Below are 24,546 nucleotides of genomic sequence, written 5' to 3' on the forward strand. Positions count from 1 at the left end.
ACTGTTCAGTCCCACACCTGCCCCGCAAAGGAAACGCCGATTCTTTTTTGCTTTCCTTTCTGCCATTTTGAAAATGATACTCGATAAATAGATAAGGGAGGAGGAAATTTTATTACACAAGGCCGTCTAAGATTTAAACCATGAGTAAAAATACTCGCATGAAGAAAACATGATAAATCATCAAACTGTCTGTATACAGCAGCAATACACGAGCAAAGTGATGCTTTTTATTCCTCTTAGTGGATCACGATAAGATGAAAGTAACCATCTCTGGGAGTTTGAGTCATACCACTGGGTGGTCCCATGGTGGAAGATGATGTTTCTGAGGCTCGGTGTGCTCTAATGACACTGTCTGCTGAGCTGGGAATGGAGCTGTTATTCAGGGCTATTCCCCACAGTAGAGAGCTCTGATAGGCTGACTAATTCTGATGTGCCCGCAGTATAAAATATTAAAGCTTTTGTTACATCAGCACACCATCATATATAAAACAACATTCTCTTAAAATATTTTTGTCTTTTAAACCCCATGAGTGGAACTGCATCACTAAAGTAAGGACCACTCTTATTGCTTGCGAGCAATCCATTCCCAAAATGCCATCATATTTGGGTGCATTTAATAAAGTCGCAAACAGAAATCCCCATGCACCGGATCTCAATCCAAACAAAGTCACCGAGGGCTCACTGCTTACTTACGCTGTAGTCAATTAAAGCAGAAACTATAAGAAGAATTTTACTGGAAATTTATAGTTTACATTTTTCACACCTAAACTAATTCTGGAATGAAATAAATCAATGAAATAAACAACATCTAACATTTAAAGGATCTTTTGTGACCAGCATCATCATGCTTGGATCTTTTAGTAGCTGAATCACTGGTCAGTGTTATCAGCATTATAAATGAGCAGAATTAACAGGTGGAACGATCTGAGACAGCCGTGTCACAACCAATGTTGCTCCAGGACCATCACTGCAACTGAGGAATCGGAATGATGTGATGTCTTGTTTATAATGGCTCAGGATAAAAAGACTAGTCAAAAACTACAGTACGGATGAAAAGCCTCATCCTTAAAGTAGTTGAGTACTATCCCAAATTTTGGGATAAATAAAGTACTTATTACCTTAAAAATAATGTAAAAGCGTCATGTAGAACACAATCATTTATATCATGTAGTAGGTGCACTGTAAAGGAATATGTGTATGCAGATAAACCAATTTTTTGCAGAGAAGAAGGTTGTCTTTAAATGGTTAAAAAAAGCTTTTTTAAATCAGATTTAACACGTGGTTAACATTGTGAAGATGGTCCATTTTAATCCAAGCCACGATCTTTTTCTTTTGCAGTAAACGTCTCACACTACTGTATCTTCTTGTTCCCAAGAGTGAGCCCAACTTGATACTCTTCTGGTGGCTGTAGTTGATTTCTCTACACTACTGTATACTGGACAGTGCACTACAGAGGGCAGCACAGTGGTTAGCACTGTTGCCGCACAGCAAGAAGGTCCCGAGTTCAATTCCACCATCAGGCCGGGGTCTTTCTGAGTGGAGTTCGCATGTTTTCCCCGTGTTTGCGTGGGTTCTCCCCGGGTACTCAAGCTTCCTCCCACCGTCCAAAGACATGAAGTTAAGGGGGATAGGTTAATTGATTAATCTAAATTGAATCTGAATCTGTGAGTGAATGGTTGTCTGTGTCTCTATGTGTTAGCCCTGCGACAGACTAGCGACCTGTCCAGGGTGTACCCCGCCTCTCGCCCTATGACAGCTGGGATAGGCTCCAGCACGCCCTGCGACCCTGGAAAGGATAAGCGGAAGCGAATGGATGGATGGATTATTAATCCAGGGAATGGGAGTCAAGTTAACAATTATCTAATGACACAGCTCCACGGTTATGCCTTACAAACTTACACCGGCTTAAGTTACCAAAAAAACAGTCACTTCAGTGCTACAGTGCCATTGTCCTTTAATCCTCTGCTCTGAAATTTATGATGTAGTATTTTTTATTATTTCCACAGCCATGTGAAAGTCTGTGTCCCTCTCAGTGAAAAATAATCAACAAGAAGCAGTCAGTGCTTTGCATGTTTTAATAAAATAAACAAAGGTCGCATTGTTAACGAATACAGTGATGTTTGTTTTGTCAAAATCCAGCAATGAAAAACCTTACAGTACTGTAGTCTACTGTAAAAGTCATATTACAAAGGAAACATTTTATTAATTCCTAAAGGAAAAATGCCAAACATGTTCTGTTCCTGTAAATCCTGTTTCACTATAAAGGAGCTTTACTTATTAATTTCAGTGCCTAATACCTTGATACATTCAGAGATATCTAAATATGATAGTGAAATCCATGACAGTTGACATATTAATATTGTGTGTTCATTTACATCGCCATGTTTCCCCTTTGCTATTCCACAGAACAAATTACTTTCCGAAGCTAAGATTTAAAAACTCAGCGTCTGACAGTCTACTTGATGAGGAGATTTGTGCTCTTAAGAATCACTGATGTCTTTCTAGAAAAGTCTATTCGGCCAGATTCATAAACAAAACTAAAGGCATTTTATCAAGTGTAGGAAATAATCCCTGTTGAATAAACAGCAGCACAGACAGCTTCAATGCGTTTACTGTAGTAGGACAGTAGCAGTGATGTCAGACTCAACTCTGAATTATCAGTGTGGTCAGTGTCTATTTTCTCTGTCCAGTTAAACAATGACAGTGCCATGGTGAGTCCTGACCCCAACTCCGATTAACTAACTCTGTCGGCCATCAATGGACTTTATTGTTTTACTGTGAGAAAACAGCCTGTACAAGCACGGATGGCAAATAAGAAACAAGCACATTTGGAAACGCCTTCACTTTTAACACTAACATATACAAGTTGAGCCACTATTCGCTCAGAGAACACATGAAAAAGTGCATGTAAATACTCAGTCTTCACCAAGTCTGGTACAGTGAGTGGACATAAACACTAACCCCTTATAAAAAATAAATAAATCAAGGCAGTACAGCAGCACAATCCAAAGCTTAAAACTAAACAAATGGATGGATGAGCTCTCTTGACAAACATTATAAGCTTCACAAACTCATTGCACTATTGCAAGGCTATACAGCGGATTTAATTTTTGACTTCACTACTTTTTCCCGTTCCTTTCCCTGTATATCCAGTTGATATTCTCGTGATTAAAAATCTGTTTTACTCGAATATTACGGACCAGAACCTACATGCACATTCAAAAAATTAGTAATTCAGCATTTCATTGTACGATTAAGGAAATGTTTCTGAATTTGTGTACCTTTGCTGGATATACACCCATCCTGATTTTTAAAACATCATTATTTGTTAATAGTGAAACCATACTGGCAGTGCTTATATACATTTTCTAAGCTTTGCTTTTTGTGCTACATAATTATTGTAATTTGCAGCAATAAGCATTAAAAATGGCTTATGTAAAACCTAAATCTAGCACAATGCGTTTTGTGCAACTCATAAACAACACAGTCGTAGCATTATATAACAGTGACGGGCTGAGACTGCTTTTTAGACAGCTTGTTCCCGATAGAGAGGCTTCATGTCAGGCTTCAAGTGTACACAGGAGCTCCTTCAACAGTAACTCAAACATACTAATCTCACCCAGACTGAAGCTACCACAGGGACTTGCAGCTGACTGTGTGTTCACTACTGTTTGAACATTTGTCTTAAATCCACTCAATGTTAAAAAAAAAAATATGATGACATAGGGTTGGTTTAGTAAATTGCTAATATTGTTAATTCAGTTTTCTTTACATAGCCAATTCACAATAACATTTAAGTCAAGGTGGTTTCTATTGTAAAGATCTTACAATAATAGAAAGAAACCCCATCAATCAGTTCTCACTCTTAGTGTAACACAGGCTGCTATTCAGTAGCGAATATTAACTGACTAACAAAGTAAGGATATGCAACAATATTTTTTTTCCTTGCTCAGGTCAGACACACACACACACACACGGGAGTTTTCTGCTGAAACACATTATTTCCCTGTATATAATATTATTTTGAGCTAATGTTGAGGGTTTTATGGGTTATGAGACTGTAAATACCTTTGGAATTATGATATATAACATATTTGCATTTCCTCTAATGTCAGTTTTTAATTACGACATTTAACAAAGAAAAAAAAACCCTTGATATTTCTACTTTTGCAGGCTGGAGTGTGATAAGCAAGGGATTTTTACCCACTTTGAAATTTTTCACAATTCCTTGATTTTTTTTAAGAGCAATTCAATGTTAGAATTTTTTTTAAATAAAACAAAAAGCTTATAATTAATGAGAATATTTTTGATATGTTATTTAGAGCATACATGTATGAAAATCTCCAATGTTATGTGTGGCGTTGTCGACTTCAGAACTGTAATGTCTGTAACAGTGCATATCTTGAGTGATGCAACAGCAAATACAAATATTACTTTACCATACTTAATTATTCATAACTTCTGTATATCCCATGCATATGATATTACTGCAGGCACAACGTTAAATTATAGTACATGCTCGTGGGACGAGTTGAGTAGCATGGTGCAGGCTGCAGTGTCTGTAACAGTAAATGATACACCTCATAGGGCTTATATGCAACGCATATGTATAAATGAGATATAATTGGTTAAAACGTATCAAAATGTCTTTTCTATTATCCCCAATTATTGCTGGGTTACTTAATATTCATTTATGTATGAAAACAGAGACATTTTCAAAAACAAAAGAATTTAACATGGGTGAAATGCAACAGTTGTTAATCTTAACCATTCTATGATTCTTTATTCATCGTGAATACTACTTCACAAAATTTTACCCCCTCCTCCCAAAAGGTTTAAATGTCTACCTTGGTCACATATTAGCTGAAGGTGTCTTTGGCAATCCCAAAGGTACAAAATAGTGAACTGAAGTACTTCAGTTTCAGTTCAGCTCACGGGACAAACCCAAGATTTTAGCGGGAATAACAAACCTTTATCTAAAGCTGCACAGTGAGGGCTGAAATAACAATTATTGGAGGCGTATCCTGTGCAAATAAGCTGGGTATGCCATGTACAACAAACAGGAAATCCATCAATTGTATTCCGTCACAGATCAGCTTTGTGTAATTTCATCTGAGTTTTAGTTCACAACTTCTGCAGCCTCCTAGCCACTGTTAATGACTTCTTTGAGGAGAGTTTTTCTATCAACACATATATGGGTTTAAATATGCAAATCTCAGCATGGTAGTAGATGCGAGAATATTGAGGTGTTTGAAAATAAACCAAGAGCGGGATACAAAGAAGTAGAAATTCATCGTGGATAAAAATTTTTAAAAAGCTTTCAAGGATGCTTTCCAGATAAGTATTTGCTTTGCTGGCATGTTTGCTCTGCAGTGAGCAGGAAATTGAGGTGGTCAATGTACTCAAACCATTGTAATTTTGCATCAGCATCATCATTGTCTGCGGTTGAGTCATTGTCATTTTAACACCATTGCACTGTGGGGCTCTAGCAAAAATAGTCGTACTTACTTGCTATGGGCACCCTTTTTTGGTTCTATTGTGCACTCGTGGATAAATCTACACATTCAGAATTCAGGCTGCTAAATATAATAGTGCACATTAAATGAAGCAGACTATACATTCAGTAGGAAGTGATTTTGGACAGAGCACTAAGAGACTACTGCCAAGCAAGCAGCTGATGGTTTTTATGTTAACCATTATAGTAGATAAACACACAAAAGACAGCCAATGGGAATTAGAAATCAATGTTGCCGCTATCTGGTCAAAAACCAAAACAATTAAACCAACTGGAGATTTGATTTGACGCTGAAGCTGGATAAGAAGTGACAAGATTACCAAGATTCCAGTTCACGCTGATGGAGACTTGTATTTGTCATAAAAATGAATGCAACAGTTGTTGAAATATTTCACTAAAAACAGACATTTCATTATCATATCACTGTCAAAGTAGTAGACCATGCCATGCTAAACATGCAGGCCTGACTGCTGCTTTCTAAAGAAGATTCTGCACAAAATACGAAAGATCAGCCAGTTCACCAAGAGTCATGTGATGCAATGTGTTGTGGTTAACAAATCACTGTCTGACTTGCTAGAACAAAATCTTTAAAAAAAATACAATTAAATAAAAAAATCCACCACTAGATGTGGGTGGATTACAGATTGCAGTCAACTGAAGTCTGCTTCGCCAACCCTCCCAGTTCAAGTGCATAATCTTAGCTATGGTGGCCACTGTAGGACAAGCAAGCGGCCGCTGTTAATCTGCAGCAACTGTAGGCTTTCAGTCTGCTATTTACCTGATGTATTTACTCTGGAGGAGGCTGTAAAACTTTGAAAAGATTCTAATATAAGCGGATGAGTCAGTAAAGGTAATTTCTGTCTGATGATAGTGATACTGAGGCTTGTTGAGGATACTGTGAACTTTTCTATCTGTTATTTTCCACCGTTAGTCAGTGTTAGTTATTTTACTTTAGTATACACTGAAATAAGGTATAGAGCAGAACATTTAAAGCATTAGGTTTGCCTGTACTGTTTAAAGTGAGGTTTGGATCTTTTTACATCTTTTTTACGTCGTATCCATTAGTGATGTGGAATAGAATCAAGAAAAATTTGCACCCATGTCACTCACCTATCCACTTCAGTGCACTTTACATTAGTTTGAAATGAATAATTGTAAATGTCACTCTCCATTTGGAACTGTTTTTAAGAATCTAAGTATCTCACACATTTTTCTAATTCCTTATTTGTTAAACATTTTTTGTTGCTGTGAATGGTCTGTGCCTAAAGATCAATTCCTCCACTCTGTAATCTTGGTTTTTCACTTTACGTAAGGTTAATTTGTCTATTTCGCTTGATACTTTTGAAAACGTTTCTGGGTTTTAGTGGGCAGGCCCCGGCAAATCACTTCTAGCTGAGGTGTCCACCACAAAAAGTGTATCTTTGCTAGCTCTTTGCAGAGTTTACAAACCAAACACATAACATCCAATCAGTACCTAGCTCTCTCTTAATGTCAATCAGCCGCTCCGGTCTGTTCCCAGAGGGGAGGACGTACAAGGCTGTTATGACAGAGAGCATCTGCCAAATGGTGGAACAGCACAGAAGAGAATGAGAGAGTGAAGGAGGATGAAGGCAACACACACACGCACACACACACACACACACACACTAATCACCTAATGGCCACGTGACATTTCTTGCAGAACAAACAACTCACACTTTCTCACTCAAACATACAACCACGCCTCTGGTTTTCCTCACATCTCCACCGTCATGTTGTTTTGGTGTTGTGATATTGAGTGAATTGCATCTCACTCTGGATATGTGCATGTTTGAGTGTGTGACACACAGAGCATTGCCAAAAGGATAAAAGAGTGCAGGCAAGCCTGTCCTCGCCTCTCCCACATCATTAACATCGTCTCTGCGACTCTGCCACTGTAGTGCTGCAAAACCTTTCTGTGCAATATCAATGAACTGATTAGATGACTGGCAAAAATGAATCGGTCAATCAGTTACAGGTCCTTTAACAAGCAAAATCACTTAATGCTCAGTCGTTTCTGCCTTTTTGAAGGAAAAAAAATGCTTTATTTATATGTTGCTAAATAATATTTAATATGCTGTTATATGATGTATTTTTATTAACACAGCTGTCAGTTTTCCAGAGCCAAAGGTGATTTGGTAAAATCCCAAACAATTAATTAACATTCATAAATCGACTGAGAGATTTAATTTACAAATATACAAAACGAAAAGTTGCAAACCCACATTTGAGAGACTTAAGCCAGTAGATTGTTTTGACATTTTCACTTGATTAAATAACATTCTTGTATTTCATTAAAAAATAATTTCAAAAGTAATTTAAATAAATTATCGTAGACTTCAGTTTTATTTTTTTTTCTTCTGTAGATAAAGCACAACAAACTGTTCAGTCACACAAAAGTGGTCAGTTGCAGCACTTGAGCATTTAGGAAAGAGACCCACTGCTCACTTAACTCGAAGCAATCTAATGCAGTAATGCTGGATTTGTAAAGCAGATTTTTCCAGTTTGCAGAGTGATTAAATTATTGTGCAATAGACTGGATGGTATTGTTATGCATTTGTGTTTTAATGACCTTCCTGAATAGGAAGTGAAATACAACCATAAGAGTGTTGCGTGTCTGCCTACGTTTATCACTGCTGCACTTTGATCTAAATTTAGCTCCGATCTGTATAGGACACCAAATTAAGAACAAGAACGCACATGCAGTTTTGAGCACGCACACTGACATATGCACAGAAGAAGCTGTTTTCACACATGCGCTGCAGCTATGAACTTTTCTTGACATTACCCAAGAGGGGAGCTTGGGAGAACTCAAATCAGTATGAAATGCAATCAGTAAGGACATTAAACAGTCTTTAGCTCCCTACTACAAAGTCTTTGTGACGTCTGAGTGTGCTGATCTGTGCTGATGTGAGAATAAAGCAGGTAATACTCCAATGTATAACAGCTAGAGTTGTCATCCGGTGCCCATTTTCTGCATGCTGAATCCAGTAGTGACAACCTGGCTGAACAAGTTATCACTTGCTATAAGCAGCTGTGAGCTGTATGTGGCCAGTGTCCCAACCTTTTTCAGCTACATAAGACAAAGATAGAGGGCAGAAGTAGCATGTAAATACATATATATATATAGTGTATTCAGAGTATGGACTATAAATATCAAGCTAGCAAAGCCAGCTTCTGTCCTCACTGGCAGTTCATAAAAAGCTCTGGAGCAAGGGACATGTGTCCCTGAAGTGGCCTGTTTGAGTGCATGCTGTGACCCACATCCTCACTCGTAATACTGGGCCACTCACTCACTGCTACTGAACATGCACCATAAACTGCAGGAGCATCTGAGCTGTGCTATGAAATTAATTACAGACCTTGAAGTTGCACACCTTAGAGGAATGTCCTCACCTTAGAGTAGATGCTTTGAGTACTGGAATAATTATGTTAAATGGACATCCTCGTGGTGATTCATTCACACGTATAGCAACTGTCTTTGTCTCGGAGCGTATGGGGGTTAAGAGGATGTATGCGATGAAGGCTCACAGCTCAGAAAGACTCAAAATTGTTCAAAAGAGAAACCTCTTCTCTCAGCTAGGTGCCACAAATAGAAGGAAATCGTATTATCAGCAACTATTGGAGTAACTGTGCTGGTCTTACCATCTCCAGGCCTCTTCCTTGACATGTCTTAGCCACAAATATGATGACTGATTTATTTATATTCCATGACTTCAAGGATTACATTGGCCAAGATTATTATATTTAAGCTTTCTCATGAAGTCATACAGAGAATTGCTTTAGAGAACTTTATTTCTACATTTCACAACAACTTCCACTTCGATTTATCTTAAGTTTGACTTGGATATAATTCAGAGTTTACATTCTCCAGATTTATTTGAACGCTTCTGCACGCTGTAAATGAGCTCCCACCCGAGTGATGAGCGGCAAAACATTTAGAGGCCATTTTATCTAGCTTCAGAGAAAAGCAGATTCTAAGGCCATCTGGCTTCTGAATCTTTTACAATGCACAAGGCTTAACTTTCACTGTTTTGGCAGTGAAAAATCCATATTTTTCATCTTATATTGCTCTACATCATCAACACAAATACTGAGCTACCACCAAACCAGTGAGTGTTTGCACAAAGGTCACAGATAAACATAAAAATGGTTTGACTAGTGTAAACAGTCTTTTTACATTACACTGTTAAAAAAAAGGGGAAAAAAAGAAGAAGAAACATTTTTTTTGCATGCAGTTAAGTTGCACAGCAGCCTTTTCTGCTGGCCTGATGAAAGCTATGAGAGTTTGTGCTGCGGGAGAAGCTGTTGTCTGTGGAGGCTGACTAAATATTTCATTCATGTAGCTGAGTGAATGTTTGTATTGTATAAAAGTGGTTCAGGCCTACCAGGGATATCCACATTTAACATAATGCACTATACATGAGTAAAAGGAATAAAGGTGAGATCTGGTTCTAATGTTGCACTTACAAGCTAAAAATGAGGGGGAACGAAAGTAGAGAATATCTAAAATGGACATTTTTCAAATATTTGATTTAAATTACACTTTATAATTATAGTGTTTTATGGGTACACTATGTCAGCAGCATGGTAACGTTCTTGTGACCTGATCATCTTCCTTTGTCCAACCTGAAATATTACAAATATTGGATTTCTGACGATAAAAACTCCCAAGTGATGATCTGTGATTTTTCCATTAGCATCACTGTCTGCTGCATAAAGAAATAAAGTATGTTCAGGTTTTTAATTAACCCACCTCAGTAATTGTTGAATGGATTTCTATGGCAACTCACTAATTAGCAAATATTAGCATGGAAGGCTAGTGTTTTAAATCAGTAGTTAACCTAGCAAGCATGTCTTTGGAAAGAAGCAAGAGTATCCATGTGCTCACAGGGAGAACATGCTAACCATTAGATTTAAACCTAGGACCAAAATCTTTTTTTCAGAGGTGACAAAAACGACTTGATGATGATGAACACTGTAAACACGATCTTGCTATCAGATTAGCACATTAGCATTTAGCTCAAAAAACAGAAACACAACCACTTGCATGAACTCTTGCTCATGGTGAATATATATGCCTTGGGAGGGGCAAGTTTGTGAAAGGCTATCCATCTCATGGACTGAAGAAAGACAGTTACTAAGATCTGCTCAATGAGGCCGAAGGATCGCATCATCACTGTGCTATTTTTTCAGAACATCCAGCTGGAGCCCAAACAAACAACTGAAGAAAGCCACTGGGGAGATAATCACAGCAGCCAACATCAGCTCGAGATGGTTCTGGATGGTCGTAGCTCACAAGTGGAGCCTAACTAACCTCGTCAGGTATATGTGGGATCCCAATAAAGAGAATAATCTAGTTGCTTCAGCAATTTGTAGGTATAGCAAATAATATTTGAGGTTTACTTCACCTGTATTTTATATATGAACATAAATGCGTAGAAAAACAAAAGAAAACACCAGCACAGTTTATAGATTACTGTAAATCTGCACTGAGTCTAGTAATCTATCAGTAGAAGACCCACCCAAACCCTGAATTTGTAGAATATTTTAGCTGTTTCACCTGAGACTTGGTTCGTGGTACATTACTGAAAGGGCTCCTGTGGGCCATTTGAAGAATTTTTCAAAAGCCGAAAAACAACAACATGTTTATTATTATTATAACAGTTTAGGATGGGCTGAGGCTGCCAAGCAAAAAAGTGAAGTTTGAAGAGTCTGTTTTCTGCTCATGTGAAGCAATCTGATAAGATTCTGCTTCTCACTGCAAAATCGTTCCTCTTTTGATGTTGTTATTTACATTGAAAGGTGAAATGAGGATGTCAAGTAAAGTGCGAGAAGCTGACTACGTCCCGTGCTCACGTTGTCCTCTTCTGACCTTTGGGTCAGTATGGTTCAGTTACCTGGGGCCAAGATGACCTCTCTGACTGCAATTACATGACCTCAAACTCTGTTGACTTGCTGAGATCTTTTCTCCCATATATAAAATGTATATATCAGATATCAAAGACAAATGGCCAGTGACAGCGAAATCTTAATGAGTTTGTAAAATGACGCAAAAAAACATTCCTTGTGTGCGCACGCCACTGCCACCACAACAACAATCGCATCCGAATGCACACAAACACACAAATCCAGGTGAAAACCGTCCTGAGTATTAACAATAGGCAGTGGGCCAACGGCACTTTGGTGACATCTGATACCCTCAATCGCCTTCCTGCTGTTGATGGTCTGAGGTGCTTCCACTCATTGTCTAGCAGACATAGGCAAACTTGTAGACACACACGGGGGGACACGCACACCGTTTCAGCCAAACATCTGCTGTTTTTAACCCCTGCTGGTTGTGAGCGTGAGCATAGCAGGAGGGAGAACACAAAAGAACAAGCACTGACCTGAGAGCGAGATTAACCTGATGGCTGGATTTTAGCAAATTAATGTCAGACAAGGCTCTGAGTGTTTCAGTAATGAAAACAGCAGCCAGATTATTTATTTAATTAGAGTCATAATAAAATAAAAGAACAAACTTTATATTCTTAAGAAACCCAATCTTATCACACGTGCTTGTAACAGTCCTGTGTACAGCATCTAAACCACAGCGAGAGCATATTTTGGGGCATTGTTTCCAGAATAAACACACATCTTTGTGTTGATGGGGAGGGTGTGTGTTATGAAAACAGAGGCTGAGAGGTGACGTTAGAAGAAATTACATGAACATAGAGCAGACCGAGCAAAGGCGGGGCAGAGAAAGCAAACAGTCGCACAGGGAGTTAGCATGGAACTGTCTTGGGCCTCTAAGCCAATTACTGGAGCTGCATTGATTGAGGGAGCACTTTAAGGCCTCATCCACACAAGTAGTCCCTTAATACACTGGTCAGATGATGGAAGCTTCTCAACCGCAAACTATAGTTAGGTGGCCATTTGCATCCATTATGGTGTGAGCTGGACAAGTCTTTAGCTATTCTATTTTAGGTTTTAGGAACATAATTTGAACATAAAATTAATTAAAGGATCCAGCCTCATTCTGATGCTTGAAGGCTAGAAGTCTGCTGCTGTTGCCGAGTTGGACAGGTTCTGGACCTGTCTTTTGTAGCCCTGATCAGGACCAAGATGATTTTTATGTCCCCAGTACCATGGCTGCGTTCAATCAGCACTTCTATCCCCCATTAAAGGAAATGCTGGCCCATAATGATTGATGAAGGGGAACAGGGAGAGAATCAATGTAGTGGAGGCCCTCAGATTAATGATTAAGCAAATAGCAATCCCACTCCAGATCCTATCAGGGGCTGAGGAGCTGCTAGGAGCATGCCATGCTGTAGCAGGTTCGGTTAACTACCAGTGTGCTGGGGATGGTTCAGCAAGGTGCTGCAATGCCTCCTCCTGTCTTACACAAGAAAATAGAGGCAAAAAAGGCAGATTTGAAAAACTATCAAAACAAATGCGTAGAGTATCTGTGTCACCATGTATGTCAGTACTATTTTAGTAGTAAAACTGTGTGAGTGTATGGATGGCTGTCAGCTAATGGGTCTATGAAATGCCAAAAAAACCTCCCTCAAAACACAACCCAAAAAAAACTCAGTAATAATGCAAAAGATTCTTCAGTCTCAGCTTCTCAAATCTGAATATTTCACTCTTTTCTCTGTTTTACACGACTAAATATGTTTGTGTTCTGGACTGTTTGTCAGACAGAATGCTTACTACAGGGCCTGGAGGACTTGGAAATGACATTTGTCATCTGTAGTTTTTAATATTTTATAAGCTAATATTTATTATGAAAATGGTATTATGAAAATAACTTTGATAGCCCTGCTATTCAACCTGAACAGTTTCCGATTTATACCTTTGCTTATTTGATTTTTGATCAGATGGTAACATTTTAAATAAAATATGAAACCATCTTCACAACCTATGTGTTTTTCTTTACAACTATTAATGTTTGGATGAGGTTGAACATTTAAGACGTCAAAGACCTTAATGCTGCTTTCATGAAATATAGAAAAATCATGCTCTCACAAGAAAGTATTTTGCCAGCACTGTGTGTAGCACTTTTATTTTATTGGGGCTACAATAGAAAGTTTTCAAACAATACCGGCCCTTTACTTATGAAGAGGCCAGGTTGTGTATCAAAGAGCCTATTTATTTAATTATTATTAAACATAGAAAAGGTTTCTCGCTGTGATTGTTTCAATAAAGGAATGACGGAGTTGCCCATTAAAGAGAAGGAGGCCAGACACACAATACTGCTGCTGCCCAGCACAACAGGGCATTCTTTCAGCTCGCGCCACAACAGTCCTCACTGCCGAGTCCAGCCACTGCTCTCCTGCTGCTTCCACAGCTCCCTCCTTTTCAATATGGGGACGAAGAATAAGGGAGGGTAACTGAAAATGAATAGTGGGCAAGCACATAAAATCCGAAGCGTTATTAGCTATAAATCTAATGAAATAACATTAAGATTTCAGTTTGGTTTTTTCGCCTTCTACTAGAAACCGGTGCAGAAATAAAACCCAAAATGGGAAAGGAAGAAAGGAGCTTTCATTTAAAAGGCAAAGCTGAGAGGAGAACAGATTAGCTAGTGCACAAGAAAGGGTGACTCAAAGAAGGGGAGAAATGGAAAGGTGGATGACAGAAAGAAAAAGATGTAGCTGCAGGAGCCAGGGGCAGGGCAAAATGTCCTCCTACGGTAGTGTGTCAACAGATCAGTGTTTAAAGTGAGCCGCTAATCAAACATCAGCTCAGACTGACAATAATGCATGTGTGTGCGATTAAGAGAGCCGCCGTCATCAAAGACGCACAGCACAACACATCACAGCTTATCAATATATCACACCACAAATCTGCATAAGCACCGGTTCCCACAGTCTGTTAAAAATCCACCTGCCTGCATTTCTGCCTCTGTGTATCCATCTATTCTCCCCACCCACATCTCTTTCAACGTAATCCCGGAAGACACGGCATCATTCCCAGGAGAAGTAGTAAATGTCACAGATTACCTCTACGCCGCTGCTTCTGTGCCCGTTCTCTCTGGTTATTCCACAGAAATATTCAAAAAGATAAATCCAAGCAGGATGAATTCTGCTTTTCTTGCTCCATCCAAACCATCCATGGATCATCCAGCTGTCTGTGAGCAAGTGCTAGCTCCCAGCTTGCAAACTCATTCAGGCAGGCAGCTAGTAGGCAGCTGCCGTTTTTCTTCAAAGCTCCACAAGCAGAGCAAATTAGAGGTCCAGCCCAGCTTAGAGGCTAAGCCAATGTGAGCTATTCACACTCCAGTTCCTGTCTGAGGCCAATGGCTGCAGCCCCACAGCCCCTTGCATACTCCCGCCCACTGCCTCTCTCTCTCTCTCTCTCTCATCTGCCTTTCTGTTCTACCCTTCTCCAGCTATCTTAGTCATAAATATAGACTCTTGGCATTACCTAACACATGGTCCCTCGTGATATACAGCCAGCTTTGTGCAGGTGCCTTGACTGAGAAAACCTCCCTAAGGTTGAACACTGGGTTAAAGAAGGGAATACAGCACAGAAAGATGAGAGGGGAATACAGTAGAAGAACAATACCACATATATTGCCACATATAGTCTACTAAATACTTATGCACGGCGTTTGCTGGTTGGATCCGTTTACTATCCTTTGACCAGACTAGTCCGGAGAGGCTTGACTTAATTAGTAACTTTCAGGGATTAAGCTCCTAATGGCTGACCAAAGGAAACCTTTGTAAGCACAGGTCTGTACCTGTGCAGACATGGACTGCTGCCCAGGCATCCTGACCACAAAACCCCGGAGCATCCCTGAGGGAAGAGGACTGCAGCTTTTTGTTCGGATTCACGTGGTCCAACTTCAACATAAGCCCTCATTGTACCACAACTAGAAGTAAAAAAGTAACTTATAATGGCACTACTGCAGTGAAAAATTAGTGAGAGTTAGAGAAGATCAAAAGCACTCTGATATATGCACACTGAAATGAAACTATAGCAAGCAGATTAGCCTAGCTTAGCTTAATGACTAGGAGCAGGAAGGATCATCCTAAACAGAGATTATGTCTAACAGTACCATATACTTAGAATAATAAAAATATATATATATGATGTATATGTTCACATAAATAATATAAATAACTTGTTTAATGTGTACAAAAATCAGTGATTTAAAGGATTTCAAGCCAACCTTGAAATGTAATGTTTCTAAAAATAGTTCTAAAAACACAACCAATTTGCCATGTAAAAATGTGCTCATCACTTACACTTTGCAAAATGGACAAATGCACTACTCAATTAACCAGTTACGATATAAAAAAGAAAAGCCCTCAAGGACATTATGAGGTTCAGTCCATCCTTAATATGTCATGTAGTTAATGCACCAGTCGGGCAATAATCTGGGTGCAATTTGACAACAACTATGGCTTTATCATGAGTAAGGGAGTGTTGATCCAAACTCTGATACCGCAGCTATATGAAGATTGACTTTATCTGATTGTACAGATTTTGAGCCACAGTCATGGTCACTGCTTGCAGGAACTGGCTAGCTAGAATGTAGACTAGCTGGCCACCACAGCAGATCCAAATCATCACGAGACAGACAGACAGACACACAGACTAGTCTTCATGATCACAACAAAGAATCCTTGTTTAGCCAGTTTATTTACACAATAGTTCATTGAACTCAAAGAGTTAAAAAGAGGTGTCATTGTCACACACAACACTAACAGCTAACCAGCTAGCTTGACTGCAAGCTAGTCAAAAATATTCTCTAAACACACAAGCTTTTTTTTTTTCCTTCATGCGAGGCAAAAGGCTCTACTTTTGCTGAAGTATGAGTCTAGTCTGAGCATGCAGGGAGTGCAATCACCCCGAGCTAAACTGAGAGAACTACAGTACATAAATACTTCTACAGTTAAAGAACAAGCTAGTGGTTCATTAATCAGGGCCTGATCACCTTAACTTGACCCGAGTGACTGAGACTAGCCTCTCAACGGTTTTCACATCCTTACTTGAGTATTCACAAGATCAAAGCATGGCTGTCTTACATGGATGAGCTTGATGAGGAAAGCAGAATGAGGATTTTAAATAACAATAACATTACTGTGAGCCTCACTTTATATTCATGATCACAGTGGTTCTTCAGCAGTATTGATTAAGTTGATGTAAGACCAGGCTCACAGTACAGTTTGTTCTTACCTCCAAGTGCAGAAATAGAAAGAGAAACAGAGGTTGTGCTTTGACAATGGTAATTCTGAATAGTGTGCCATAAGAAAAGGGCCTGAAGGAAATTGTCAATAACAAAACAACATAGGACCATAGCCTCCAGGGCTGACTTTCACCCACTTGCCAATCACAGTGACAAACAAGGAAGAAGATCTGCAGTTCTTTTGTAGATTTGAAAATTGGTTCTGTTATTTACTCTAATAGTAGAAAATAATAGTCATTTGTGACTGTATCTGCAAAATGTACTAAAAACAAACACCACATGCATTAAACATAAACCTCACAAAGTCCTTGAACACAGAGGCTGCACCTGTCCTCATGCATCATTACTATGCAAAAACACATATTTGCCCAGCTTCCTCGGTGAGCTTAGAAGCCATCATTTTTCCTTCCTCTGCCTTTTCTAGAGAGGATTGTGTATTAATGCAGCTGATATTTGGTCACGAAAGAAATATGAACCGTGTGTATGCGAAAAGAAGGCAAACAGAAGCTGGGGCCCACTCATCCGTTACAAGAATGAATGGCCATCATTAGCATGAGGCTCCCCAGCAGCACCCTGCAATGCAGCGACACACACAATGGCGAGTGCCACGCTTCCCCCTGCCGTTCCCCCAGAGAAGCCCTTTTGTTTGAGCAGCATCTGGACCTGACCTCCATGTATTCAAGGCTGATGACCCCCCTCTCCATTCCCCCTCAGCTCCTCATATCTTCTCTTCTCTCCTGTAGTATTCCCTTCTTAAAAACCTGCTCTGCCTCTAGAGCAGCCCCCTCCTCCTTCCTCTCGTATACCTTGTCCGTTCATCACATACAGATGCCCCCCCTCCTTCTTCTAGCTAAAGAGAGCAGCCATCTCTTGCTTCTTGAAGAGAAGGTCTGTGTATTAGTGGGCCTTATACAAAGCCTGCAGGGTGAATTAGAAAACCAAAGAGGAAAAAGCACCAGGGCTACTGGCCATCTGTCCCTCTGGGTTGGACGTGCCTGCTCCAAGTGTGCCTGTCCCCCTCTTTCCCGCACATAATTCCCACCCCTACCCCCACCTTCCCTGATTCCCTTAGCCTATATACACAGCATCAACCACACACACACTACCATGCATACATCACAGGCTTTGGATTGTGGATGATGGTGAGAGCGAAAAAAAAAAAAAGGAGCGAATAAGGATAGAATAAGGAGCTGCCACTTGCCTGGATGCAGAGAGAGCCCGGAGCCAACAAATCAACCCGTAATCCCTTTCTTTGTGTGAACGGCAAACAGAGAAATTTGTCTCCCACAATGACTTCCCCAAGATCGGCAGTGGAGTGGAAAACAAGAAAGCGAGGGAGTGAAAGATAGCAAGGAGGGGAGTGAGAAAGAGAGAGAGCGAGCAGGAGATGGTGGGTGAGAGCAGTAGAGGCAGGGACACGGTGGGAGCAGCTAGAGTGTGACAGAGAGAGACTGAGGAAGGCAGCAGCCACCGCGAGCCACAGGAACGCTGACACTCACAGGAGGATTTGATGTGAAGAGAGGAGAACGACAGAGTGAGGGAGCAGAGAGAGAGCGACGGAGGGAGGGAGAGATCAGGTGGGGGAGGGAAGATTGGTTCACTCTGTTGCTCAAAACGCTGAGATAACCCTCATCTGCAAGCAGCAGCTGTAGATGTGAGAGAGAAATGAATCCCACGAGAGAGCAACTTGTCTATCAATTGTGACATTTGCTGCACATGATAACAATGGCTATCTGTATCAGCGGGGATATGCGGGAGAAGAGGGTGGGTTGAGGCAGAGGTGCTCTTACTATAAACACACACACACACACACACACACACACACAAGCCCGAAAGCAAAAAGAAATACCTCAGATAGTGTCAGCGCTAAAGGCACCTGTTCGAGTCAACCAAGTGGAGTGGGAGCAACACATGTACCCAGGAAAGGGGGAGGAGACACGAGAGACACAGACAAAGGAAGCACAGGGCTGAGAAGTGTGTCCTTTATTTGACTGCTTTTGTTGTTCTGCCTTGTCATGCTAAGACTATATTTGCATGTGTGTGTCTGTTTGTGGTAGAGACACTATAAAGGAGGTGGCATGGATAGTAAGTCACTAAAGGGTGAGCAGACGGAACAGGAAAAGGGAGAAAAACGTTTACACACACACACACACACACACACACACACACACACACACACACACACACACACACACACACACACACAGTGTTGTGACCCAAAAAGGGCCACAAGACAATATGTCTGTGTGTCTTTGTGTGTCTTTCCAGCTGCTTAATATATAGCAGCGGGATAGTCTTTGGAACAATAGGTTGGGGTTCGAATCCTGGTCAAACCACGCATCCAGTAAGGACCTCGAGGCTAGAACCCCAACCCTACCTTGGAAGAGGATCAAGAGATGCAACTAAAGTCATACTGGTTCAGTTGTTACCCAGCTTAGCAAGGTGTTGGAGAACCATCAAATACTGATAAGAGGTGGGCTAGTGGAACAAGTCACGGACAAGGAGTTAATGTAATGCTACTATCCAAGCCGAGCCAAGCCATATCATGTTGCAATGCATGTACTATGGATAAGTGGAAGGCAAACATCCACATTGACCTAGTAGCTCAATGCTATAACATCAGTATAAGAAAACTACTATTGAAGCTGAAGATCCAAAGTACAGAACAATATGAACAGTAGTGAGCAGTGTGGACATAATGAGCTGACCCTGATAGACTGGAGTAGTCTAGCTGAGCTACATAATGCCCACTCAACTGCTGTAGCAGTAGCATCTGCTGAGCTGAGAATGAACGATGTGGCCAAGGTAGCCACAAAACCAAGGACACGACTCCCTGAGCTCACTGACAAAGTCCCAACAGACAAGAATGCGTTCAGATGTGAAACCACCTCCAGCCCTACTATTAGAATCACTGAAACCAATGAGCTCATACACAGTACTATCACAGTAGTCCTACAAACACTGGGGTATAAAATCAATGCATGTAGAGAAAGCCACCATCCCCATCTGTGGAGAAGGTGGTTGGAAATAAAATTAAAAAATAGCTGGTTAACAAAGGAGCAGACGTCACGAGAAAAAGGTCCTGGATGGATAATATATACAAAACTATATACATATCTAAGGATACCAGCCAAAAGCTACCAGCCAAAGGCTAACAGGTCTGGACACAGTTTCAATATTTTCTTCAAACCAAATAAATGAATTGAAAGAACACTCAATATAAGCAGCGACTGATTAGTAGTGGAAAATATTTTTGAGTGTGTCACATTAAAGTATTGTTTTAAAATGACAAATTAATGATATGCCCAGTGAACGAGCAGTAGGGGATTTTAATCTATAGTAAATGTGTGAATATATTGACGTCATGTGTCAAAAAGTTAGTCTGTAACATGTACGTTAATACTCAAAAAATTCAGATAAATGACAGATGTTTATGTCCCCTCAACAATGTACCCAGACAATTCATGAGATATACTTTACCAGTTCTGGGTTTAACCCCCTTTGCTTTCCAAAGTGCCTTCTTTGTGGTATATAACTTGTTGAATATATGTATATTCAACAATTTGCTAGAAACATTCCTTAGAGATTTTAGTCCATATTGACATGACAGCATCAAGTAGTTGCTGCAAACATGTTGGCTGCTCACCCATGATGCAAATTTCCTGTGCAAGATATCTGGTGACAGTGGAGGTCATTTGAGTACAGTGAAATCATTTTCATGTTGAAGAAACCAGTTTGATCTGTCTTGAGCTTTGTGACATTTTCTGCTGGAAGCAACCATTAGAAAATTGGCACACTGTAGCCATAAAGGGTTGGACGGGGTCAGTGACAATCGTCATCCAGGCTGTGGTGTTTAAACAATGCTCAGCTGGTACTATGGGGCCCAAAATGTGCCAAGAAAATATCCCAAAACCATTACACCACTATCATCAGCCTGAATTTTTAATACAAGGCAGGTTGGATCCATACTTTCATGGTTAAATTCTGACCCTACCAGCTAGATGCAGAAGTAGAATTAGAAGTAGACTCATACCAGGCAACATTTTCCAATTTTACATTTTCTTCTGCATACAGCAAGTGCAACAAGTGATTGTGCTACTGTTTGTTTTCCATCAGCTTAAAGCAGTCTGGCCATTCTCTTCTGAGGACAATACAAAATACTGTCGCCTTCTGGATATTTTTCTGTTTTTCCAGTGTTTCTCTGCAAGCTCTATGGATGGTCCTGTGGGAAAATTCCAGTGGAGCGAAATATTCAGTCAAGCACATCTGGCACCAACAATCTTTCAGAACTTAAAATCACCTTCCTTCCTCATTCAGATCTTTGCTTTGAACTACAACAGGTCATCTTGACCACATCAAAATGCATTCGCTTGCTGCCATGTAATTGGCTGATTACATTATATTCAGCAAAGTGCCACGTCAGTATATATTATATTCGATTGCTATTATGACCGTTTCTCGTATTTTTATCAGTCGTTTCAACAACCTTGACGCCAAACCAGCAAAACCAATACTCTTGATCAGTCTGTGTGTTTAGTGCTAATCACATGCTAAATTATTGTTGCAAATCTGGTAGATTGCACCAGCTACATATCAGCATTACCAATGTGAACATGTTACTGGCTGTAGTGGCTCCACCAGGCACCCTTCAGTGTTCTTTTTTTTTTTTTTTTTTTATCTTTCACACAAACATAATTAAATAAAAAATTTGGTACATAATCTTGCTTTGATAATACTTTTATTTAAAGCAGTTGTTTTCTAATCTGAGTACATAGTGACCAGTTCTGTCTTAGGCTTTTTTATTTATTTGCTAGTAACACCTACCCTAAGTGTTTCCACCCTGCTCCGAAAAACTGACCAGCTGGGTTAGAGAGATTTTTATACAATATGAGCAGGAAATGGAAGAGTCCAACAGTGGACTGAAAACAGAGGATATGAAATTGGGAGGGAGACTTGAAAAAAAATCTATATAGATATATATTAGAAATATGACTATATCTGATATAAGTTAATCTTGATTTGTAAAAAATATTAGTTGACTGATGTTATTTTTTTTCTAGTTTTCTAATTTTGTTCGTTGTTATTGTTTGTCTAAGTGCCCCACCCTTTTCTGTCTAACCTGTGTCTATATTAAATCCGTGTGCCTGAATTGTTAGGTGAAGTTATTAACCTAATCTCAGTTTGGGTTTTCTTTTGTTGAATTTATTTTGAGTTTTTGGATGTCTTTACACCATTTGGGATTTTGTGCACAGTGTTACAATTTTTAATTTAATTAAAAATGATTAAAAAAATACTTCTTACATATTTGCCCCATGTGCCTTACTGTTTGGTCCCTGGCACTGATATTTAGTCCTGTTAACAGCTAGGTTTAGCTATGTAGAGGTTTGTTCTGTACACATTTGTTAGGAGAGTCTTTAAGGTCAATGACGGATCAGTTAAACACTGTATCACAAGTCATGCACAAACAGCACAGTATAAGAGCTCTAAAAACATTGAGGGTCTTTGAGAGAGAGCATACAAGGCACAGTCCTGCCTACATCTCACTCCTCACTGACCTTAGAGACTTAAACCAACCTTCATAATGGTACATTTTCTCTCTTGTGGATTTTATCAGTCAGCTATGATAAAAGTGCAACCTCTTAATAAAAGCACTCTTGTAAAACTAAAAACCAGTGTGCAATGACCCAAAGATTAATTTCTTGCAGTTTTACTAAATCTGCTTACAGTTATCTCTAAAAAGGAAGTGATTTTTGAATCTCTAATTGTATCCACAATTTCTTAGGGAAAAAAGTAAAAAAAAAAAATAGAAACAAAACCTTGCAATCATTTGGGTCTCTCTTACATCACCTTACAGTAGCATTCTTTTGAAAATCTCTTGTTGTTTAGTTTTCGTTTTGATGTTCATGTCAGCACTGTCCTAGCACACAAGGGCCTCCATCATACAATGAACTTCGTAAGAGTCCAACATGCTCATCACATAATCGGACAGGAATCTATTTTCAATATATCAGAACATCATAATCCCAGGCAGGGCACCGGGTGAGGCTCAGAGAGTTAGATTTACTAGTCACATGGCTGAGCGTAAGCGAAAGACACCCAGAGATGGGGAGCAAAGAGCGAAAAGGCAAAGAACAAGAGAGTGACCCAGGGAGAGAAAAAAATCCATTAGACTAGAAGCCACATTTTATTAGGAAGCACTGCAATGCAAACACATGCAAACTAACACCAAGTCCCATTTCAGAGAAACAGGAGTGAGTGGTCATGGTGATGCTGATCTCTGTTGTGCCTGTTTAATTAATGTCTGTACATATCATAATCAGATAAAGTTCTCAGGGGGAAACATTAACATACACTTGCAAGCTGAAAACATCTACTGTGCTGCTTTGCTGAAACACTTAAGGCCTCAAGCCTCGTGGCCAACACAATTCAAGCAAAATGCTTTGGAAACACAAACGTGACATGAGTACAGTAGGAAAATGAACTGAGTAAAGCTGGGCTGTGTCACCCAGCCGCACATCCGACTGTTTGTGACGTAAGTGAGCCCAGCTGTGGAGTCTGGCACAACGCGGAGTGTTTGGCTTGAGCCACGCTTTTTGTATCTTTCACAGTGATGTGAGACAGCTGCAAAAATGGTACTCTGGCGTGGTCAACACAAGTGGCTTTAATGGGCACTAATAAGAAAAATGACAGCGAGTGTGTTTGAAAAATACATGTTTCCCCTTTCGCTGATTAGAAGCAAAGCTTGTGCGAATTTTAAGTGATGACAGGAACATAAAGACTAACAGAATAATTTATTTAAAAAAGGAAAGGATTAAATTAAAACAGACCGAATGGTAAACAAGCCATAAAATAAGCCAGTGATGAAGAAATTATGTAAAAAAACAAAACAAAACCCAAACAATAAAAAGTAATACTCACAAGGCACAGCATGACGATACAAGTTGGCTCGGATTGTCTTCTGCAGTTCGTGGTCAGGGGAAGACTTCTGAAACCTCAAGCTCAGGTAGTGCTTCAGATCCTTGTTGAGCTTGTGACCTGGAAAACATGGCCAGACAAAAAGAGCTCAAGTAAATAAACCTAAAAAAAAGGACATCTTTTCACTGCTAACATGCTTTCATTCACCCTCAAGTAATGTCATGAAAGGCCACGACATTTCCATTGTTCAAATAGTGACAGAGGACCAGACCTTTCTCAGACAGTAAATAAACAATAACTTGTTACACATACATCTGATTCATAGTGAAGAATACAGTAAACATGTGATAATGTGACATATTATCACAAGAGAATTAGTGGTGCTTACTATGGGGCTAATGTAAAAAAAGAGTTGGGGCCTTATGAACAGTTTGACTACAGCAGGGAAACACACACATTATGTACTAGGATGGTCCGTTTATATGGGAAAGGTAGAGACTGAGGGAGGTTTGGGTAATCGTTTATAAGGCTGTCTGATTGGCTGGAATTTTCATGCACACTCAACAACCATCCAATCAGGCGTGAGGATGCTGCTGGCTGAGTTTGAACAGAGCTCCAGCGCTCACAATGGGGCCAGATGGTCAGAGCTCGCTCTCACGCCAGGGTCTCATTTAGGACCATTTAATGATCTCCAAATATATCATCCATGTCTGGGAGAGCTGGCACGCAGTTCTTGGGGGAGGTGCCATGGCCTCCTGTTGGGATCAGTTCATAGTAGAGGAGTCTCTCCTTGATCTGTGCTTCCTGATGCCAGGGTCAGTCCTTACTGAGGATGTATTGTTTACTTTACAACTGATGGGACTTGGAGGGAATTTAACATTACAGTAACATAAAAAGGGACAATTATTTGGCTCTTGTAATG

The 24,546-nt window shown here is 39.9% G+C and overlaps 1 protein-coding gene and 1 long non-coding RNA gene across 17 annotated transcripts in view; both read right to left on the minus strand.

Annotated features, from left to right (window-relative positions):
- Positions 1–24,546, minus strand: part of LOC146494604 (membrane-associated guanylate kinase, WW and PDZ domain-containing protein 1-like) — a 100,570-nt gene that overhangs the window by 38,594 nt on the left and 37,430 nt on the right. For 14 of the 16 annotated variants that reach the window (XM_085144719.1, XM_085144722.1, XM_085144717.1 and 11 more), the window contains exon 2: positions 23,628–23,744. In XM_085144719.1, the coding sequence (XP_085000845.1) occupies positions 23,628–23,744 (117 nt within the window). Of the gene's footprint in view, positions 1–14,517; positions 15,590–17,910; positions 18,850–23,627; positions 23,745–24,546 lie in introns of those variants that run through there. The other 2 variants (XM_085144729.1, XM_085144728.1) reach the window with 2 other exon arrangements.
- LOC146494605 (uncharacterized) lies at positions 4,394–14,511 on the minus strand. Its single transcript, XR_014871399.1, has 2 exons — positions 6,649–14,511; positions 4,394–6,338 (listed from the first exon to the last, which is right to left on the minus strand). It is a non-coding gene; the product is annotated as an uncharacterized LOC146494605 (long non-coding RNA).

This window comes from Neolamprologus multifasciatus, chromosome 20, assembly GCF_963576455.1.
Source record: "Neolamprologus multifasciatus chromosome 20, fNeoMul1.2, whole genome shotgun sequence".
Lineage (NCBI taxonomy): Eukaryota > Metazoa > Chordata > Actinopteri > Cichliformes > Cichlidae > Neolamprologus > Neolamprologus multifasciatus.